At 37.8% G+C, this 23,852-nt stretch overlaps 1 protein-coding gene across 10 annotated transcripts in view; it reads left to right on the forward strand.

The window, feature by feature from the left end:
* The window catches only part of LOC122807767 (sarcolemma associated protein), a 2,306,558-nt gene extending 2,288,859 nt beyond the window's left edge, over positions 1-17,699 (forward strand). For 9 of the 10 annotated variants that reach the window (XM_044078786.1, XM_044078776.1, XM_044078778.1 and 6 more), the window contains one exon: positions 16,937-17,699. In XM_044078786.1, coding sequence (XP_043934721.1) covers positions 16,937-17,029 — 93 coding nt within the window. In that variant the 3' untranslated portion in view covers positions 17,030-17,699. The remainder of the gene's footprint in view (positions 1-16,936) is intronic. The other variant, XM_044078779.1, reaches the window with a different exon arrangement.
* Positions 17,700-23,852: the final 6,153 nt, after the last annotated feature.

Genomic DNA, 23,852 nt, shown 5'->3' on the forward strand with positions numbered 1-23,852 from the left:
AATTGGCAAGGGGTAATTGTTGCATACTTCCTCACAGATTGGGTCTACTCATACAGGACCAGAACTGTTTAATTCATCCCATTCTCAAGGAATTACAACTGGCTGCCTGGATGATTCAGTTCTGATAGCATTTGGCCACCTCCTTCAGGAGGACTTGCGGCAGGTTCTAAAGGAAGCAAAAAAAAATGCTACTAGGACATCATATATTGCCAAATGGAAAACATTTACTCAGTGCCTATCCAGTAATCAGGGCCCTAATAGGTATATATACCACTGGTTCTCTAATATCTTTGTGAATTAGTATCCTCTGACCTTTCTTATTCCTCTGTTAGCATTCATCTTGCAGATGTTCTTCATCTCACATTGCTGCAGTCCTTACTTATGGGTAGTCCGCTGTCCTCGGTCGGCCCGAATACCAAAGTATTAGGCTGACGTCGGTCATGGGCGCCTAGATCTGACATCAGAGCGTCAGGGTATAAAGGCGCATGATCGACGTCATATCCTCAGTCTTTTTTGCCGCATGGTCCGATGCAGAAGCAGCGTTGCAAGTGCCGTTCGGCGTTCTGAAATTTTTCGTTTTCGGAGTTTCAGACAGATACCAAGTTGGGCTAAGTACCCCGTTGGAGAATATTTTTGTTTTTTCTTGCCTCAGTTACTTACCGGATGTCAGAAAAAGTGAATAATTGTATTTCTTGTGGGAAACAGATACCGCATAGGGATTACCACTCGCTTTGTATTCCTTGTTTGGGACCGGAGCACGACGTAGTCTGGTGTCGGTTTTGTGCTAGGTTTAATAAGCGCACTATAAAACGGAGGTTAGATTGCGCTAGGTTAGTCTTTGGCAAGAGGTGTAATTATAATATGCCGTCGGATGTTCCGACGCCTGCTTCTACTAAGAAGCGCAAAGACAAATCTTTAAAGCCTAGGCAGGATGATTCGTCCGTTTCGGACGCTGGACCTTTAGAAGCTACAGCTGAACAGGTGGATCCGGCTGAAGTTTCTGTTGAGTCCCAGGGGGAAACTTTGATTTTACAAGATGTGGCCTCTCAGGAGGCAGGTCAGGCTGAAGGGGCCTCTCAGGTTACTATTCTCCCTTCTATGCCTAAGGTGGTTAGGCCTTCTGCTACTGTTTCTAAGGCTCCTTCTAAGGGCAGGTCTGTTTTGCCTTCCTCTGGTGTCAGTTCTGGTTCTTTAGGGTCTGTGTCTAAAAAGCACATGCTTAAAATGGCAGAGGATTTGATTACTTTAATTAGAGGTTCTATTCCCCCTCCTGATAAGAGGCCCAGGATGGAGCCAGAGTTGGAAAGTTTGGAGCAGGCCTCAGATGATTCAGAGTCTTCTGCTGAAGACATTCAAGATTTCCCTCCTTATTCTGATTCTGATGCAGAGGATTCCACTCCTTCTGCTTCTCCTCCAGAGGATTTTTCATTTTCAGAAACTCTGCATTCCATGAGGGAGCATTTTAAGTGGGAGGAACAGGATTACTCTGATTCACGGAACAGGCTTAGGGAGTTCTTGTTTTTACCACAGACCGGATAGGTATTACAGGGTGCCTGAGGCTCATAAATATCTGTATAAGAGTCCTAGGGTGGACCCAGAAACTATTAGTCAGGGGCCTAAGGGTGTTAGAGCCTCTGTTGTTAAGAATCTGGTTCCTCTGGATAAGGAAGCTAGAGCTTTGGATAGATGGGGTAAGAAGGTGTATACCTCTTCTACTTTAGCAATGAGAGCTTTGAACTGCCAGTTTCATAGGTTGAAGTATCAGAATTTCCTCCTTTCTCAGCTAAGATCTAAAGTGGATGCTTTGGCAGAGGGCATAGAGTGTAAAGAATTGCAGGATTTAGTGCATGTTTCTGAACAGGTGGGTAAGCACTCTTTGCAATGTGGTTTTGATGCTTTACAGGCTTCTTCTAGGGTGGCTGCCACTAGTTCAGTTATTCTTAGGCACGCCTGGCTTAAGGATCAGAATTTGTCTGAGCATGTTAAGTCTAGAATTCTGGATGCCCCTTTACAGTCTGAAGTTTTGTTTGGTCCTCCTGTGGAGTCAGTCTTAAAGAAAATGGAAGACAAGGCTAAGTCTATGCAGACTGTTAAAGATTTTTTGCAGGTACAACCTCCAAAGTTTAGTAGAAATTGGCCTACTAAGGGGTGGACGTACCCTACTTCTGATTCTCAGTCTAGGGGTAGATCTAGGCTTGGTAGGGGCAGAGCTCAGAGTACCTTCAGGCCGAGACAATGGAGTTCGCCTGCTCAATCTGCTGGTGAGGGCAGGGGCCAGTCCTTTCGTAAACAGGCCCAATGACCTGCATTTTCAGCTGCCAGATTCTTCTTGCCGGGCAGCTCCTTTGGGAGGAAAGTTGGCTCTTTTCAAGCAAAATTGGCATTTAGCCCAATGACCTGCATTTTCAGCTGCCAGATTCTTCTTGCCGGGCAGCTCCTTTGGGAGGAAAGTTGGCTCTTTTCAAGCAAAATTGGCATTTAGTCACCCAGGACAAATGGGTATTGGACATTATAAACCGAGGTTACAAGTTCTATTTCCACACCATGCCTCCTTTCAAAGGCATGCCAGACGTCCCTCCTCGGCAAAGGATAGAGGCTCACAGACAAATTTCTTTACTTCTTCAAATAGGAGCTATGCAGCCAGTTCCTCTGTCAGAAGTGGGCCTAGGATTTTATTCTCGCCTGTTTCTAGTTCCAAAGAAAGGGAACACGTGGAGACCAATTTTGGATTTATCTATCCTCAACACTTACCTGGACATTCCAAAGTTCAAGATGCTGACTTTACAACAACTTTTACCTCTGTTGGGAAAAGATCACTGGATGGTTACTCTGGATCTCAAAGAGGCTTACCTTCATGTTCCTATCAGGCCCAGTTGCAGGAGGTACCTGCGTTCTCTGCATTGCCCTTTGGCTTATCTACTGCGCCCAGAGTGTTCACAAAGGTTCTGGCTCCAGTGATAGCATTTTTCAGACTAAGAGGAATACAGATTTATCCTTATTTGGACGACTGCCTGATTATTGCACAAGAAAAGGACGAACTTCTTCATCATCTACAGTATGTGATGGCAGTGTTAAGATGCCTAGGGTATTCTGTGAACGAAACAAAGTCCAGTCTAGTACCCTCTTAGGACATGTGCTTTCTGGGTGTGAGACTGAATACAGCTTCCCAGATGGCCTTTTTGACCCCGGACAAAGAAGCCTTTCTCTTTATTTCCAGCAAATGTCTCTACGGTCCAGGCTGACTGCAAGGACAGTCCTTCAAGCCTTGGGGTTCATGGCATCTTGTATTCTGGTGTTTCCCAATGCCAAATTGCATATGAGGAAGCTTCAATGGTATCTCAAAAATGTGTGGACACAGCACTGCCAAGATCTAGACACTGTCATTCAGATAATACCTTGCATTCAGAAGGAGTTTTTGTGGTGGGCTCAGGAATGTCACCTAAACAAGGGACTCTCTGTGACCCGGCCAGAGGCGAGTCAGATTCTAACGACAGATGCCTCGGACAAGGCTTGGGGAGCACACCTCAATGGAAAATGGGTGCAAAACACGTGGCCTGTCAAACTCCAACATTTGCATATCAACTTGAAGGAAATGTTAGCAGTCCAGTTTGCATTGATGGCTTTCAAAGATTTACTTCACCCAGGGCAGGTGTTGATTCAAACAGACAACACTACTGTCATGTGGTACATCAACAAGCAGGGGAACCCATTCTTACCCTCTTTGCAGGCAAGCAATGATTCTGTGGGAAACTGCTCTCAATCTACACCTCAATCTTCAGGCAAGGTTTCTACCAGGAGCACAGAACTCCTTAGCAGATGTATTGAGCAGACAAATAGTGGATCCTCACGAGTGGAAATTGGATCCTCATGTATTTCAACAGTTGACAGTGTTATGGGGAACTCCAGACATAGATCTGTTCGCTTCTCCACTAAATTACCAGTTGCCAAAGTTTTGCACAAAAATGTTTCATCACACAGCTTGGAAGGTGGACGCTCTATCATTCAGTTGGAACAATCTGCATGTATATGCCTTTCCACCTCTGCCTCTTCTTCCCAAGGTACTTTTGAAGGCCAGACAAGACAAGCCAACCATGATTTTGATAGCACCGGATTGGCCTCGACAACACTGGTACCCACTACTGAGGAGTTTAGTACGAGAACCTCCATGGCCTCTGCCTTTGATTCCGCACCTTTTGTCACAAAAGGACAGTCACTTCCTCAATGTCAAGATTCAGTCTCTGCATCTAACAGCCTGGCATATTCTGTTTTAGACTCTGGAAGGTCTCAGCTTCCACAACAAGTTTTGAATGTTATTTTGGAGGCCAGGAGGCCTAGTACCAGGAAAGTTTACGGATAAATGGAGGAGATTTTTATTTGGAGCAAAGGAAAGGACCTTGATGTCTCCAAACCTGATTTAAGTGTTGCTCTTCAATATCTTACTGAGCTTTTGGACAAGGGTTTGTCTTTCTCCTCAATAAAGGTTCATGCTGCAGCCATTTCTGCTCACTATGATTGTGACCCTCCTTTATTCTCTCATCCTTGGTTTAAGCAATTTCTTAGAGGGGCAAAGAATATAAGACCCCACGTAGAGCTCCTACTCCTGCTTGGGATCTCAATTTTGTGTTGGAAAAACTTACTCTACAACCTTTTGAGCCTGCAGCTACTGCCGAGTTAAAGTATTTGTCATGGAAAACTGCTTTTTCGTTGGCCATTACCTCTGCAAGAAGGGTTTCTGAATTACAGGCCCTCATGGCAGTGGAGCCTTTCCTGATTTTTCATAAGGATAGGGTATCTTTATGTACTAATCCTTCCTTTATGCCTAAAGTGGTTTCTAGTGTGGCCTTAAATCAAACTATTCATTTGCCTACTTTTTATGCAAACCCCAAAATAAAGGGGAGAAACTTTGCATACTTTGGATATTCACAGGCAGTTGCGTTTTTATTTGAGCAGAACCAAGGAGTTCAGACAGTCTCAGCAATTGTTTGTTTCTTTTGCTTTGGGTTCACAGGGTAAACCTGTTTCAAAACAAACTATTTCTAAATGGATTGGGTTTTGTATTTCTTTCTGTTATTCCCATCATGGTAAGGAGATTCCTGCTGGAATCAGGCCTCATTCCACTAGGGCTACTGCTACTTCTACGGCCTTTCTAAGGGGGGTAGCTACAAAAGACATTTTGGAGGCAGCTTCTTGGAGTTCAGTGCATACCTTTTCTAAACATTTCCACCTTCCTCTTTATTCTAAGTCAAGGGCTGGATTTGCCACTGCAATTTTACAGGGCATTTTAGCGGCCCCTAATGCTTTATGATTTTTACCATCCTCCCTTTCCCGTTGCTTTGGGATTCTACCCATAAGTAAGGACTGCAGCAATGTGAGATGAAGAACATAGTACAGTTTTGTACCTACCATAAATGTAGATGTTCAAGATCCACATTGCTGCAGTCCAATTTACCTCCCTCCTTCCCCACTGTAGTTTGACTTGGTGCTATGCTTTAGGTGATGGTTGTTGTTGGGCATGTTTTTGGGAGGTATTCTGTTTTTGGCTGTGGCCTTTCTGGTTTGGCCTTCTGACATCTGGGGCAAGAAAAGACTGAGGATATGACGTCGATCATGCGCCTTTATACCCTGACGCTCTGATGTCAGATCTAGGCGCCCATGACCGACGTCAGCCTAATACTTTGGTATTCGGGCCGACCGAGGACAGCGGACTACCCATAAGTAAGGACTGCAGCAATGTGGATCTTCGAACATCTACATTTATGGTAGGTACAAAACTGTACTTTATTTCTTCAGTACATCTGCCCATGACTCCACTCCTGTCCTGATTTTTTAGTTAAGCAATTTTTGAAAGGCATTTTACACATGAGGCCACCAAGAAAAGAATGTGTCTCTTTCTTGGGACCTTAACTTTGTGTTGGAAAAGCTAACCATGTCTCCAGTTGAACCCACTCATGTCAGATTTACAGTTCATTACTTGGAAAACTGTTGCTCTTCTTGCACATATCCGATCAATAAGAAGATTAGAGTTGCAAGCTTTCTTGGTGGGTGAATCTTGTCTAGTATTGCACAAGAATAGGGTTACTTTATGAACAAATATCTAATTTATGCTGTTTACTTTGAATCAAGCCATCATTCTTCTTATGTTCTACCCAAAACCAGAGAGAGAAGATTCTACATACTCAAGATATGCATGGACAGCTCTTATACTGTATTGACAGAGTTAAGTCCTTTAAAAAAGCTGATCATCTGTTTTTTTTTTTCTTATGATGGGACTAAGAAAGTGCAGCTTGTCTCAAAACAAGCTCTTTCTAGATGCCTGTCCTTGGCTATTCCTTTTTGTTATTCACACCATAGCAAATCTGTTCCAGGCAGTATCAAGGCATGTTCTGAGACCCTTATCCTGTACACTAGTGTGCAAGACTGGTATGTACTCTAGAAGCATTCTAGAAGCAGCTACTTGGTCCTCTGTACATACATTACAAACTAGATTCCTTTTCCAGGTCCAGAGCTAGCTTTGCAAGGACCATTCTCCATGGGCTCCTGGACCCTTTTCCTTCATTCTCCCAGTTTGGATAAGGTTTGGTAATCAGTCTAAATAGCCAAAGCTACTGCAGCGGTTGGTGTGATGCATATTGTACAGTTGTGTAAGAACTTAGCATAGCAGTTGATTGAATTCCACACTGCTGCAGTGACCGCACCCACTCTCCCTTTCTTTCCTATTCTTATTTGTTTTTGGGTGATATTAAATGCTTTTGTGTTTATATCTGATTAGAGGCTCAGGATAAAGTTGCTTCCTATTTTTTCTACATCAGGAAAGTCTTGAAGTTACTTCTTTTTGGCCACTATTTATCAGATTGGTGCTGGCCATTCAGCAGCCAAGGGGAAGGTGTGGGAGGGAGCCAAAGCTTTGCGTTCAGTCCGGTTGTTACTTCCTAAGCAGGAAACAGCTCAAATAGCGAAAAACTACTGCAGTAGTTTGGAGTTTGAACATACAGTTAAGTTCTTACACAACTGTAGTTTCTTTTCCTACAAACCTCTACTAGTATGAATAAAAGCTATCGGGTGCTACAGCTGTTTGGATTTTTTAGGATGGTCTTTTCCAGAAGATAATGTGTTTTTGATTTTTGGCAGGAAACCAGATGGATCTGTTGACACTGGTAACAGTAGACTATATTTTTTAATTGTGTAATTGTACTCTGATTGATATGGAGTAAGCCACCATTAATTTGGCTTTATGTTTACCACTTTGATTGATCACACATCACATGTAACCACGAGAAGTGGGTGTTTGGGAGGGTAGTCTGTAGAAGAAAATGAAGGAGTTAGACTGATCACAATAAAGTAATCATTGTTGTGGCTTGTTTGCGGGTGGAGACAGCATAGTGATGGAAAACATGGAGCTGAAATGTATTACTGTGATCCTTTGCTCTTTCACTTTTTTCCTGACAAGAAACCAGATAGATCTGTGGGTATTAGTAACTGCACATTGCCCTCAGCTTCTTCTTTCGGCTTTTCCCGGTTAGGGGTCACCACAGCAGATCACCTGTTCACTCATGATTTGGTTTGGTTTGCTCATTTCTACGTCTTTTATTTTATTTACAGTTTATTATTGTGTTTTTTTACCTTTGGATTACTGTAAAGTGTATTATTGTTTCATAGAGATATTTTGTATGTTTTTGAAAGAAATATTAATGAAGGTAGTACTTTTTTTTTCATTTCTTAAATTCTAACCTTTATGCATTCCATTTCACAAATTATTGCATTACAGTGATATTTGGATGTAGCACTTTTTTGGTACATCAGACGTGTATAACCTCAAATATGTTAGTTGTCATCCATCATATATAAAGGTGTTTTTGACATGTAATGAATTGCTTAGGTTAGGCAAATTTGAAGTTCTAGGTTAGATATTTGGTAGTGTGACTGAGCTACAAAAGGCTTGTCAACTTTAAAAAAAAAAAATATTGTGACAGTCTTTAAATGTGAAATGACAATATGAGTGCACTGAAATTCTTGAAGATGGAATACAAGTTAGGTGCATTTAGTAGCTGATCACCCTGCTGTTAATTCCTTAAAGTTTCACAGTGATATCTGAAAGGAGAACTTAAATATGGTCTTTTAAAATTAGGCACTACATCAGATGTGTTCACTGCTGCAGTCTGTCACATAAGAGCTATATCTGTAACTTAAAATTAGTTATCCTGCATTATTTTATTTTTTGTTTTATTATCTGGTATGTAACTCACAAGCAAGAGACCAGATTTAAATCTTGTTTTTTCTGTGTGCTTGTTCCTGGAGTCAGGCGGGGGGGCTGTGATACTATAAGAAAGATGGTTTCTGTGAGTGTCGTGCAGTGTGAGGATGGTAATACACCTCTAGTGTCTTATAGAGGTATGCATAATAAGAGAATACAGCAGGAACTTAAGTCAATTTCAGGTCAAATGTTACATTTCTTTTTTCTTTGTTTTCATTATATTTCCTTGTGTTTGCTATGGATCGCCTTGAGCATACTGGGGTTCAAAAACTTTTAGAAGAAAAGCTGATCTGACAGTGTTGTAGATGTAGTGTGCTTAGTTTGGCAAGTAATTGCTTTGTAAATATTGACAGAGCACTTTATAGCAAGCATAGCACAATAGTACATATACAGTCTGAGATTGATGTCATTAGGAAAGAAATTTGGAGAGAGAGACATGTTACTAGTGTAACTGAAGGGGAAGTTGGGGTAGTTTACAGTGATGATATCTACTTAAATTGCAGAAATATAGCTACTTTTCATATGGAGAGAAGACTTACAAATTGTATTAGCAGAAGCATGTGCACAAACAGCCAGTCATTTCACCACACTGAAAAAGCTCCTCAGTGTCAGGGATGTTACTTTCTAACTGATAACTAATTGTCAGTGGTGCACCAGGTACCACACTCACCTTTTGGCTGTGATTGTATTTCCACACCTGGTAGATCGATTACTGTCACTTCAGTGCAGCATATGGGGAGGTGCTGCACTCCTGTGTGTGTCTTCTTTTGGATGAGATGTTAAACCGAGGCTCCAGGCTTAAGTTGGTGGTAGCTCAGGTGGGTGTAAAAGATCCCACGGCACCTATCGAAAAGAGTAGAGAAATGTCCTCGATGCCCTGGCCAAATTTGCCCTAGTAGTATAAATACTACCTCGGGTCTCCCCTAAAACGAGGCTACCAGGCTAGTGGGAGTAACCTGGTCAACAAAGAATAAATAAATAAAATAACAAGAGTTTTGTTGCAAACATTAATTTTGACCATGCAGAGGTGTGTACACAAACAAATAAAAGACCACAGTGGCTGTTGGCTTATTACACACTTATGAACCTAAGGAAGCTATTTGGTGACAGGTTGCCTAATTGTAACTAGTAAAAATAGGTTTGTTATAAACACCAATTTTGAGTCAGCAGAGGTAGCTGACACAAAGTGATTTCTCAAATACATGTTGTAATGCAAAAAGGGTTAGAAATAGTAGTAGTAGTAGCTGTGGCAGTTCATTAAGTCCTACCAGGTTAAGAAAACTAAAATGTGAGCACTGGGAGGAAATTTTCAAAGTGATTTTAAGAACAGTAAATACTGAACAAAATTATTTCCACCCTCATTGTTCAGATGGTGTTTTAATGTTGCCTGACTCAATGTTACTGACTTAAAACAAGACCCCTGTGTCATTCCTCAATGGGTGCAAACTGTCAAGACATTATATAATTCCCTCTTGAAAATTCTACCTTGTGAAAGTTAATTTCATTAATTAGTCATGTATATTAATATCAATGATTTAACTTCTACCCCATAGTATCACATGTGTAATTGTATTTTGGACATTTTTCAGATTTGTCAGAATTTAAAGTGAATCTTTCATCTACTTCACTTACCAACTATTTTTTTTAATAAATGGTTAGGCAAATTTGGTAATGAATATGAGTTCAATATGTAAAGTATATCGGAAGAATTTCATACTAAAAGAAAATTTACAAATACACATTTCATTTACGCTGTCAAGAGGGCAAAGTATTGAATACAAATATTCAGAAATAAAGGTTTAGATTTCAGTCAGCAAATAGTGACAGTGACAAAGGAAGACCCTTTCTGTGAGTCATGATTAAGATCTACTATGTCATTGCTCATAGTCTCTCTAACAAACTGTAAGAACTTAGAGGATTTTGTTTTAAATTTAAATTTTCTGTTATTGTAATGGCAATGTAAAGATTTAGCACTTGGTTAGATTAAGTTTAAGTTTTAGATTAAGTTAGGTTAGAGTAAATATGAGTGCCTCTGATCAGATTCCAGGGGTGGAGGAGTTATGTTTTTTGTTACAGGAGATTTATATTCAAGACTTCCAGTATTGGACGGTAGTAAACTTTCAAAGTGGAACTCCAGAGTTACGTCAGTAGTACCACCCTGAAACTTTTGACACATTATAATAGTTCCAGCCTCCCCCTTTCCAGACCAGACAGAACACACTTGTTAGTATGGCGAAAATCATGGATTTTGGATAATATCATTTTAGTTTTGTTTTAATTTTCCACACATCAGTTTGGCCAGTGGTAATTGTTCAGTTGTTTTTGAGATGGATTATGTAATTTAATACTTCTAAAAAACTTTGTTCAGTTAATTGACTTTCCAACAAGAAAAAACAACATGCTAGACTTTAACAAAAACTGTTCCTAATAATAATACATTTTGCTGATCTTTAGTGTTTTGGGGCAGTTCTGACCATCTAGCATTTATTTTTCTGTGAGTGAAAGAATGACAGCAACTCAACAGTATAAATTGGATGCAACTGAATTAAGATAGTGAGTACTTCACCTCAGAAGTAAATTCATTATAATTACAGGAGGACAGATTTTGAAGCATCTTCATGCTTATTGAAGGCAGAGAGAGGGGAAATTTGCTGTCTTAAAAACTGAATGCCAAGAAATGCATGTTAGTATCTTTTGGGAAACTGGCCGTCTACGGAAACTACCTTATTGATAAAACAGCCTTAAAAGTAGACACAGTAGTTAGGGATTTGGGAACTCATTTATATAGTAACCTGGCTTTCGACCAACATGTGTCTAAGATGGTAATAAAATCATTCTTTGTCACTCGACTTGTATGTAAGGTCATGGCATCTAGTTCCAGGAACATCATCTTGCCACTGTACTTAGTCCTCATCAGACCCATCATTGAGTATAGTACTCTCTTCTGTTTGTTCCATGACCAGGCATATGCAGCAACGTGAAAGGTCCACAGAGGTTTCTCACAAAATGAATGCAAGACATAAACAGTGTCCTATGCAGATCGCCTCAGTGCCCTATATCTATACTCTTCCTCCAGACTGCTTAGAGGTGATTTAGGCTCGACATACAAGGCATTTTTAGATCCCACTCTGATGGACCTTTTGCATATCCACAAAATGAACAGCACCAGAACTACTAGATCTTTTTTGGTGACTTGAATAGGACATGTTGGAGGGGCAGGTATGTACCCCAGAGAATCCCTGTTGTCTGGAGCAGGCTTCCCATCCATGTGAAGCAGAGCCCTTCCCAAACCTTATTCAAATGGAGCCTGGAACCCAGTGGATGGGAAATGAGAAATGTACCCCTGGCCTGACACCTACATCTCCGAAGGACAGCGACAACCATTAAATTATGCCCTGACTAAAATGCAACCCCTTAAAAACCTAATGCACAATAACTTAAAGGATACTTTTGGTTGCTTGGCTAGTCATAAAACGCCCTGGTGTTCATTAGCTTAGCATACATCTATGAACTTATAAAAACGTAGAACATATTTTCTGCAAGAAAAGCTTACAGCCATGTTAGTAAAAAGTTAAAATGTTCCTTAACGTCAACCAAAACAGATTATGAGAACCATTTTGTTAAAGTGGAAATAGTAAGAAATTTTTTTTTTAAGTGAATGTCCAGTCAGTTCTGAGCATCAGAACAGAGTCCCTCAGGTTAATGAAATGTTATAGTAAGAACATAACTTCTTTTTTTCTTTCATTATGTGGTATTGGTTATCAGGATATACAGACGATATAAAGTAGGTGTCCATTTACCAGTGATAATGATGTCTTTGACTTTAGCAATTACCTAAGTAAGGTACACTGTTGGTGGAGGAATATAGGAGTAAACCTAAATCAGGATAAATGTAGTTTTGTATTTTGGGAAGCTTTCCTCGTATGGAAAGTCTGCATGGGTAATTTAGAATTAACATTGCTAAAGCAATATAAAGATCTTGGTGTTAGAATAACTGACACACAAATTTAAAGTAAAACAATGCATGTTGTTGGGTTCATTTTTAAAAATTTCAGTAGATGGGCACACACCACTCTGGTGAGGCTTTTTGTTTCTTATGTCTGGCGAGTATTAGACTATAACTCCCTGTTTCGTTCCTGTAGTAGATATAATTTACTGATTTTGGAGAATGTACAGAGGAAGTTCACCAAATGAATTACAGCTTTTAAGTCTTTCAGCTACTGTATCAGATCCGAGTTACTTGGCCTGTACTCTGTAGGCAGTTAAATAGCAAACTATGCTTAACATTTAGGGCACTACATGATGAATTCAGTACTGTAATGAACATAGATCTTTTTCAAGATGATGCTTTTTTACCTTCAAATATGTAGATCCTCATTAAATGTAAGATTTACTTCCCTTCTATGGTCAGTGTATGAAACAAAATTCCACCTGAATGTGTGAGGCAGAGTGATTCACTAAATAACTTTAAAAATCAAATAAAAATGATGATAGTACCTATCAGATTATCACTGAAGATCAAGTTAAAAATATAATTAAAAATATACATTATGATTTATATGATTTATTAATGTGTGGACAAATCAGAAATTTATGAATATTTTTAATTGAGTTCCCGACTACCCCTATAATTAAGGGTTTACCAAAAATCCATAAAAATATATCACCGGTACCCATGAGGCCGATTGTATCTAGTGAAAAATGGGCTACCTCCACTATTTCCTCTTTTGTTGAACATCTATTGAGGCCAGTGGTAAATAACATTCCTAGCATTCTTAAAGATTCATATCATCTTTTAGACCACCTGAGATATCTGAAACTAAGTAAAAATATTTCAGAATATTTGTTAATAACTATGGATGTAAAAGATTTGTTTACTTGTATCCCTAATGAATACGGACTTCAAGCCATAAGAGAAATATTAGCACAGTATTCCAATTTCAGTAATAGTAGGCAAATTCTCATAAGTCATCTGCTCGAATTGGTACTAACCAATAACATCTTTAAGTTTAAGAACATAAGTTATTTACAAAAATGGGGGTAGCCATGGGCACCCCCTGTGCTAATACTTATGCTAACCTTGTGGTTTATCAATGGGAACTTAATTTTCTTTTCAATCATACTCAGTATAAGAATGTTAAATTTTGCAGGAGATTTGTGGATGATGTCCTTATTATATGGGAGGGTAATAGGACTGATTTTGAAATGTTTCTTACCTACCTAGAGACCACCACTACTTTTTTAAAATTCACAATGGAAGCCTCTCAGGATCATATTCACTTTTTAGACCTATCCCTGAAACTTACAGATAAAGGCACTATTTGTTCTTCCCTTTACAGAAAACCCACTTGGAGAAATACATTATTAAGATATGAGAGCATGCATCCTAGGCACACTTTTCCTGGGATAGTTAAAAGCCAGTTTATTAGATTATCTAAAATTTGTGAAGAGGTAGATATACTTACATCTGAAGTAGAAAAGTTAGAATCATTTTTTAAAGAAAGGGGATATAATAATAACATGGTTAAAAATTGCAAACAGCAAACAATAGGAAACACACTGTTAGATGGAGGCATAGTTCAAATTTATTCCAAAAAAGCCCCTCATACAATGATGTCTAAACAAAAAACCTTCATAGATAAAATACCAGTTATAATGAAATACACTAGTGATATCAACACACTAAAAAAGATAATTCGTAGGAATTGGAATGTTCTTATTATGGATCCTCTTACCAAAAGACTAGTTGGTGACTATCCCAGATTTAGTTTTAAGAACTGCAAAAACCTAAAACAAATTTTATGTATAGGAAAAGACAATATTTATAATAATACTAAACATGTCCAAGTTGGAACTTATCCTTGTGGTCACTGCTAAATGTTATTCAAATTGTAACAGTACTAACCTTATATATTTAGCAACCTGTGACGATTGCCAGGCATTTTATGTAGGCTTAACAAAAAGAAGATTAAGAGATAGGGTTTACAATCACTTATACGACATAAGGAAAGGGAATGAACAAAATGCCTTAGCTAAACATGTACAGGACAATAATACCCATAAATTCAGCTTCAGGGTTTTACAATTAGTTACACCAAACTCAAGAGGGGGTGATAAAATGAATCATTTGGCTAACGTGGAACTCAAATGGATTTTGACTTTAAGAGCACATATCAAACCAGGCATTAATCAATTTATATCTGTGAAACCCGTATTAAATAATAGAAAGTTATAATTATTACAGAATTTTTTCATATTTTTTATATTTTAAATATATAAGTATTAATTACTAAATATTAAGGGAATAAAAAATTTTAGAATATACTGTATATTTTATAATTTATAATTAGCAGGAAATATCCAACAATTTAGAAATATAAATTACACCTTTTCATATATATATATATATATATATATATATATATATATATATATATATATATATATACACACACACCTTTTGATATATTATCTAAGGAAAAAATGAAACAAAAACCCTTAATTCAGTGGAAATGTAAATGTGCTATAATAGTGAATGTAATAAAATATATACATATCTCATCAAACTCTGGATATCCTTAGTCTACTAAAATTCTTTTAAGAAATGCTATGCAATTTTAAACATTTTTAACACATTTTTTTTCTAGAATAGGACATCTTAAAAATTATAATTGATGGCCTATTCACGGACCTGAATTGTAGTCATATTTATAGTTGTAGTATAGCATCACCTCATCAGAACATATGTATCTTATAGCTCAATAGAACATATGCATTCCACAGATTATTTATTAGTTATATTTATTATGTATAAAATACATGTTTTAAATGTTTTCAAGCTTTCAAGTTTTGTATAAATGATCAAATGAAATATTTTTAAAATCGATAGTTATGTAACATCTGATAAAATGAGTCACAGAACATGCTGAAACATTAAAAATTGTGTAAGTATATCTACGGTACTATTAAACAATGTTCTTTAAGTATTTTTCAGTTACTTGTGCAACTAAAAATGAACTGAGCACTTTAAATAACCAACAATGTATTTAGGCTAATTGAATAATTGTTTCTGGTTTGAGCGCCAAAAGTTAGTATAAAACAACGAGTCCTTTTATCAAAATTATATCTGAAGAAGCGTAGTTTAGCTACGCGAAAGCGCTTATTTTTCATTTTAATTGTATTACAATAAAAGACATTTTTTGGAATATAACAGAGTGGTGCTTTCCAGTGGTGATTCCTTCTGCATCCTGTTTTACAACTTTAAAAATCACTTGTCTTCTGAGTGGGACCTTTGGCATATGCTTTGAACCTGGAGTCTTTGTTTTAAATGGCCTTATGGCAGATGAACCATTATCTATAAACTGTGAAACTTTGCATTACTCCCAGTTTACATTAAGAGCTGTTTTGAACTTCTGCTCAGTATGCATAGCACAGTAATGACCTAGAATGCTTTTTTTCCTGAGTTCTCATTAGATTAATAGTAAAAACCTTATATATATGTTTCATTAGAAAAAAAAATGCTGTTTATCACCGTTTACAGTGCTTTTACTTACAGCAGTTAAAACTGTGAAGTCAAGTTCAGAGGTCTGCTGCTCTGGAAGCTCTGATGATAGAATTGCAGTCTTAAAATGTACGTTGCAGCTGAGTACATTGTTTCTGCTGCTTCCTGAAAAGTTTCATGATGACCTGTCAGAGAGAGCAATAGCTACAAAAACCTAAATATGTTATGTTGGTGTAATTTCAGACCTAAAAAGTGTATGTGTTTCTATACAGAAGTGATGTTTTATGTATGTTCAGGCATAACACAACAGTGAAAATGTTTCTTTAATTAAAATGTAAGACACACCTTGATCCTTTGTCTTTGATAAGTAGCCAGACAAATCATGTTTTTTATGCCATTGACATTCCCTGAAAATGTAATGAGTAAATGTTGAACAATTTTGGATATGTAAGCTTTTAAACACGCATATCAAAAATTGCCAGAAACAGCCAGTATTCTGGGAAACAACTATTTCAAAATGCTCTGCAGTTAAGGGGTTAACATATCACGGACATGAGATGTGCATGGGAAAAATCATGTTGAGACTGTTGATTCTGTACCTTTGTTGTATTTCCTGTTTTGTTTTCTTAGTTACTTGCTTTTTAGCAAAAACAGAATGGTGCAGTTATTTCATTTTAAAAGGTAATTTTTAGAGAATGTTTTTGAGATGTATTGGAAGACTGGGTTGCATATGTATGTTTAGCTGTTGAAAGTCAAACAGTAATGCATGACAATAAATGTCACCTTGTGCTGGTAGTTTCTTAGAAGTGAAGTATTTTATTTATTTATTTATTTTATTTGTATCTAGTATTTCCCATACCACATATGTTGGTTTGCAGTGTTTTTTGTGACTGAACCAAGATTGGATTTAGTAAATTGTTTCAAACAGCTTCTTGCTTTCATTTAGTGTATATGCTTGTCTGATACGCTTGCTATATGATGTAAAGAACTTAAACTTGCAAAATCATTTTTAGTGATAAGTAAGCTGTTCATGAAAAGTATCAGCTATTCAGTAATTACATTTTCCTCTGTTTTTAGAAATTCCAGAGTAATAAAAAAAATTGGTAACAGAAGAAGGAAATCCGTGTTGTTTGCCATGGTAAAACTGGATAAAATACACTAAATTGTAAACATTTTATTTTTAGAATCGATGGCTACCTTGGATGCCAGTGATGGCAGTACTGGCTGCAGTGACAGTGGTAGTACTGTACCCAGGATTTGGCAAGGCCTCACCTTAGGAGCCGCACACACAAATTCGCCTACAGTCCTTGAGTCTGCAGCGCCATATGCTAAGCAAAATATGTTCAGTGTACAGCACTTTGGAAAGGAAATACAGATCTGCAAAACAGCAGAAGTGTAAAGTTAGGGTCATTGCTTTAAATGTAAAAAATGTAACTGTATATGTAAATATGTATTTGTATAGAATGATAAGAACTACAAATTGTGACTTGATTTTACTGTAGGTAATATTTTGCTTGCAGTTTTTCCTACAAATTTTAACTAATATGTTGGGACTCTAAATACTGTTATGGTGGCCTAACCTAGGCTTCTTGGTACCAAATTATTTATAATGTTCAAATTTATTGTTCTTGTATCACAGAAACTGATTGCCAGTTAATAATTTTTTTTCTGATTGGATATATAAGCTGAATATTTAACATTATAAGTACGGTTATTGGGTAAGAGTTAGGATGGGTAAGTGCCTCTTAGTTTACAGTTATAACCACTCCATCCCACTTTACAGCAGTGTGCCATGAATAGTCCTATATACCTTAAAGTATGGAAGTACCACCAGACAGCCAGGCATAAATCATTTTAAAGACTATCTCTTGTGATGGTCTTTTTTTTCCTTGAACTTACTCAAGTATAAATGTAAGTTTCCACTGGAATAAAATTCTGTGCAATTCATGTACGGTTATGGGAGTGCTGGTGTTTTCTATCAGGCCTTATATATATATATATATATATATTTTGTAATGACATGGTGAGAAAAATGTCATAAAGAGCACAGTAAATATTTATGTACATGGCGATGATTGATGTTCATCAACAAAGGAATGTATGCAGGACTCTATAGAGAGGCTAAACGGTTTTATTTGACTTGTAACATTCGTTGCTGTTCTGGATATGTATTGATTTAAGATTTTGTATAGATGTACCTCAAAGTATCTTTAAACTAGGATATTGTTTCACAGTTCATATCCATGACAGGAATGTTGTTAATCATTTTATTATTTTTGTTATAAATTGAATATTCTTTTATGGGGAATAATTCATTCAAATCCAGACCATAGGAAGCAGTCTGTTAGGATTTTGCAGTACTTATGGCTTTTTGTTGTTATTTTCATACATCACAGACCTAAACCACTAGATATGTGAATGTTGAAATAAACGGCCTACATTTTCACACAATTCTGAAAGACTGAAGAGTACAAAGGCTGGTCATGAATTTTCAATCTCTCATGCTTATAACCTGAAGGAAATCTTCCAGCATTATCTAAAGTAATTTAAGACACGTCATTGAATCTAATTAGCATCATTAAGTTCTAAGTCTAAGTACAAGGCAAGAAACAACCCAGCGGGAGAAAACTTTAAACCAACCAGGAAATAATGAAGCATCTGCTGACATTTTTGTTTACTTTTATTTACCTGTCTTATGTAAACACTGTTTCTGATAATGATTGGCTGCTTGGATTCAATTCCTTTCTTTGTAAGATCATTTTTTCAGGCTAAGCATTTGTGAATTGAATGTTTTATTTTATCATTTGTTTTCCTAAAGATATTATCTGTTGTTATCCCCCTCTACTATGTTGCCACTGATAATTATGATGGTAATAGGTAGTTGATGTTTGAATACCACCCTCATTAAGAAGGTTTGTTTGATCCAACTAGAATTTTTATTTTCAATAGTAGTAACCCTTCTGCAGTCACAGAAGACAACTTTCGTAATGTCTTATTTCTTATCCAGAAATGTTTCAACTTGCATCCTAGAAATTATTTGATAAACAAAAGCAAATCATCTGTTATTCAGGATCACCCACTGATTCATTTTTGTTTCATTCCAGCTGAAGTTCTCTTCAGTCTTTATTGTACTGTTATGAATGTTTGTAGGCCCAGATTCCATCACTGGGTTTGGAGGATTCCATTGAAGAAAATGTTGTTGCAGCTGTTGCTGAGCACTTAGTTGATCTGTTAGGTAATCTCATTTGTCAGGCATCCTTCAGTTTACTCCTACCCAACCCCCAGGTAATGTTTGCCCAGTTTCCTTTTTAAAATGGTTTTCTGAACACGACACCCTCCAGTTATTACTTGTTGACTGCAGACGTGGAATCCCTATCAAGAAGTATAATCCAACCCTCCTGAATGTTTACCTTTTCATTGTTCATGAAGCGCATACTTTCACTCAAAAGGTTGCAGGAGAAGTTTTACGTTTTACCTAAATTGTTCTCTTTGACACTCACCAATATTTTGCTTTCATGCCAAGTTTTTTGCCTTGAGTGTTTTTTTTCCCAGCTGTCTAAATCCCTAGTAATTGATGAAGCTCTTTTATGGGCCAACAACACAACAGAGATCCTACCTCTCAGTTTAGCACCTCCCCTTCTTAAAATCAACAGTAGTACACAGCAGTAACTCACTTTTCCCTTATGAGTGGTTCAGTCTCTCTGCTAGCCTTTGTACTTATAGCCCTTGACAATAAAGGTCTATTCCTTTGGAGTTTTCTTTCAGCATCTCTTCTGTTAAAATTATTTAAACCAGTGAATCAGCTTCTGTTTTCAGGCCATATAGAATTCAGCATGTCCAGCATTCTGCTGATATCATGTGATGGTTTTATAAATCCATCCATCTATCCACAACCCCCTTTTCCCATTTTCTTAGGATGGTGTGTCACTTCAGCAGTGACAGTTACCTAGAGCCAATGTTTGGACCACAGGGTGACTATCTATTGTATTTATTTCCTTAAATACTTGTTTCATCTTACCAGGTTAAGTAAATTCCCTTGTGTTACTTTCAGGTTTTAGCTACCCGTGTCTTCCTCTGAAAAAGATGCTACTTATGTTCCCTTATTTTATAGATGTTGTGGCCATCAGACAACAGGCATTACATTTAGTAACTGTGAATTGATAGTGAAAGAATACCTTAAGAAGTCTGTTTCTTTAAGCTTTGCTTATCTGTGAAGTATACTTCCTTTGACATCTGCTTACCCTCAGAAATGTTCCAGTCCTCACTAGAAGTTGCGGTTTGTATTGATCTCTTTAGGAAATTTCGAGATTTCACAGGGTTTCAAACCATGGCTTGTAGGGAAGATAAGTGTCTTCCTTCCAGGGAGTGCAGTTTCCTAGGCACAGTGCCATTCTGCATTTCACTTATGACTGCTGCATGCAAGGGCACAACCTCCTCAGTTCTATTCAGTAAAAGTCTCAGGAAAAGAAGTTCGGTAAGCAGGACTACTGGAAGTGAAATCTGTACATATGAACTTTGAAACAATGATCATTTTGTTCACAATACTGGGACAAGTTTCATAAAGAAAGCAGTACCTTAATGCAGTTCCCTTTCTCATTGAAATTGGACAGCATTACCCCAGATGGCTTACCTTAGCCCCCTGGTGGTCTTTCTCTGACCTTTTAGACCAAATACAGTGTTGAGTTCCATTCCTGGTCAGCAGCATTCGTAATAATATTACAGAGACCTTTCAGCTTAGGTTCCTAGGTAAATACTAGTCTGTCAGTCTGCAGGCTATTACCAGCCTAGCCAATAACGAAGACAGATTCAAACTCTTTGCCTAGACCTTAACCATTATGCTATCACACCCCCTTGAAATGTGGAAGGAGCTTATGTCCCTTTTCCAATATTATATGTACTTATTTCAGACCTTTAGAGAGGGGAAATTAGGAGAAAAGATTTCCTCATTAGTTGTACAGTATACTAAAGGTAGTGAGTTACTCCTTGAAAGTTGCTTCCAAGCTAGAAATCAGTGACAGTTAGCAGTCCTAAGCACTGCAGCAAAACTTCAGGAAGGTGCAGCTCTAACAAAGATTTGCTGTTGCCACTTCGTCCTTCCCAACCACAGTATCAATCTGTGGTATTTGATGGACCATTTTTAGCAGCATGCATGGGAAGTTGACAGATGATGGTGGCGGTGCTTCTCCCATGCATACATTTGATGCCTGTTCATTCAGATGTGAGAGAAGTGCGCTTATAGATGTGTGTGTGTGTGTGTGTGTGTGTGTATATATATATATATATATATATCGCACAATGTTCTAATAATTTAATCAATCCTCACTGCAGGGCTGTGCCTCTAGGATAATCTTGGAATCTCACCCTCGTTTCTTTTATCTGGAAACCAGTTAATGTGGAGCTATACTACAGCGCATGCTGAATAGTCTTGTAGGGGAGGCTTTTATTACTATTTTCTCTTAATCCTTCATAGGTAAGTACTAGGCTAACTGCCCTTGTAGGTTGTTTTAAGTATAGCCAATTTCCCTTTCATGAGAATCAAACTCTGTACCTTGTGTCTGTTTGGTAAATACTTTAACCATTGTCACACAGCCCCTCCCCAATAAGGAATGGAGATATCAAGCCATTACTCAGTCTGAAAGACTCTGCTTTATACTGTATAAAAATGTCAAGCTTCTTATGATGCAGTTAATTTTGGCATATTCTTAACACCAGGAAATTCTTCTGTGTCATTGATATGCAAAGTATTTATAAAGAGGTTTTGATAAATCATAAACTTCATAGATTTATTTTCCAGAATTGTCTTAAATGCTCGCCTTTTTTGTTTTGAGTCTTAACCGTTAGTTTGACCTTTGTACAGTATATCTACAGAATGTTTAAGCATTACACTCACCATTTTAGAAGGATGATAAATGTGTATTTTTCTTTCTTGTCTTCTATGTAGGGGTTATTGACAAAAAGGAGCAAGTAACTGTTACTTCTGTTGCTCTGTTATGTTGATGAATCTGAAGAAGTATGTTAACCCCAGACTGGCAGTTTGTACTTTTGAGACCAGTCGAGGGCTTGTATTCTAACAAAAGGAACATTTAGAAGGTGTCTTCTATAAAATATTGTCACGTCTTCCCTGTATACACAGTTTTCATCCCCAGATAGGCAGCCCTGTAGACCATTTGCATCAGCATTATACAGCCATTTCTGATTTCCAGGTGGCTCAAGCACTCTAGAGGTTTGAGGTATTTGATTCAAATCACAGCCCTTCTTTTCCAAGACTTGTGAGTGGTAGCCTCTGCCTTTCTCCTTGCTGCTTTCTGGCTAAATTCTAACTATGGTGATTATTCAGACAACGCCAGGTGACATCAGATGAATGGTGCCACCAGTACATGACATATACCCTGAAATGAGTTAGTCTTTCTTGCTTGTTTATGCCTTTTTAGTCCCATTTACCCTAAGAAAAATCAGGGTTTAGGATGGAATCTTTAATACTACACCAGTAAATGAGGCAACTCGTTTCTATGCTCTGTACAAGGGAATATTGAAGATCTAAACCCGCTACTTTCGAGTAATGCAACACTTCAGCCAGCTCACAGCCTTATTTGGTTCATTAGTGTAGAAACCAGTAAACTACAGGTGCGGTTATTTGGGACCCAGAGAATTCTAGATATGTGGCAACATTTCCTCGCCTGTGGAAAATGTAATGTTTCCCAGTATTTGCTTAATCAGGCCACATTCTGTATTTCCTTTGATAGGGCATATTATTCCTGTTGTGAACTTGGAGGATGAATTTATCTTTTTCCTTCTCCTGTTTTGTGAAGTCTTGTCCAGGAAAACCTGTAGTAATGCTGCCAGTCTTGTATTGTGCAGGACTGATTTGCATCCACCTTCTCATCACCCTTGCTGCAGAAACTTGTATTGGCCTTCTTGACCTCAGACAGAAGCATGGATTATCTAAGTATGAAATTACTGAAGCTTCACACTGCTTCTGAAGAGGGCTTACTAATTGCATGGGCTTTCTTTTCTTTAGTTATTTAAGCTTCAGCTTTTCGCTTGGAAATTACAGTTTGCAAGCATTTTATTTTTATTTTGTTACTTCTGTATATTCTGATTTTACTATGATTATTTTCCCATTTATTACAATGCCAGATGGACTGAAAGGAACTGATATTCTGTGCCTGAGCTTGTCAAATACCTACTCAGTGAATGTGGTTGAGAAGATGATGGCCAATATCTCTAGAGTTGTATTATTCAAATGTAGCATTAGGTACGTGAACAAGCCTCCTTCAATGAAGGGGGTTGGTGGTGATTTTATCCCTTTCAAAAAATAACCATTGTAAAATGTTTTTACATCATTCATTGTGAAAATTTCAATCCATCAGTCTTCAGCCATCTAGGCTTTGGTATACAGTATTGTCTCTCAACTATGGCAGCTTAAAATTGAGCACCGTTCACGTATGTTTTCCTTTAAACTTGAAAAACAATTGGGAGTCTGCTTAGTGTAAAGTGTTTATGTAGATTACTATTTGTCATCATTCCAAGAAGACTGAAGAGCATTTGCGAACTAAACTGAAAGAAGTGCTACATTGAGCAATTATTGGATTTTGTCTGTGAATGGCATATGACAAAATACGCAGATGCCCCGGGAGGACTAATTGGTTGTCGTCATCAGTGAAACAGCCTTTAGTTTTTTTTTGTTTTGTTTTTTTTCCTTTGGGTCACCTCGGACCTCGTGTTTACCAGTCCATTATTGCTGGGAATAGTCGTGGATCCTGAGTTTGTCCTGGTGGATCAGCTCATCTGTGCTTCTATCCCATGGGGGAGTTTTTTTATATGACCTACCTACTCCCTTTCCCCTAACCCCATGTTTGTTGATTACATATGAGTGCAATTCCCATGTTTAGGTCATGCCTCCCCTTAGGGAGTGTATCAGAGTGCCCTCTCACTTTGGATGGGTACACCCAACCTTTCTTTACTGCTCCATCAGTTGCCGGAGCTGCTAATAAAACCTGGGTCGGATGGATTGTAGTCAGGGATTTATCCGTTTATGCCACTGGATTGACTATCTCAGCAACCTTCTTAAGGATTCTGCAGAAAGCATGATTCCAGTGA

The sequence above is a fragment of the Protopterus annectens genome, chromosome 7.part1 (assembly GCF_019279795.1).
Source record: "Protopterus annectens isolate FY-2018-M chromosome 7.part1, PAN1.0, whole genome shotgun sequence".
Classification (NCBI taxonomy): domain Eukaryota; kingdom Metazoa; phylum Chordata; order Ceratodontiformes; family Protopteridae; genus Protopterus; species Protopterus annectens.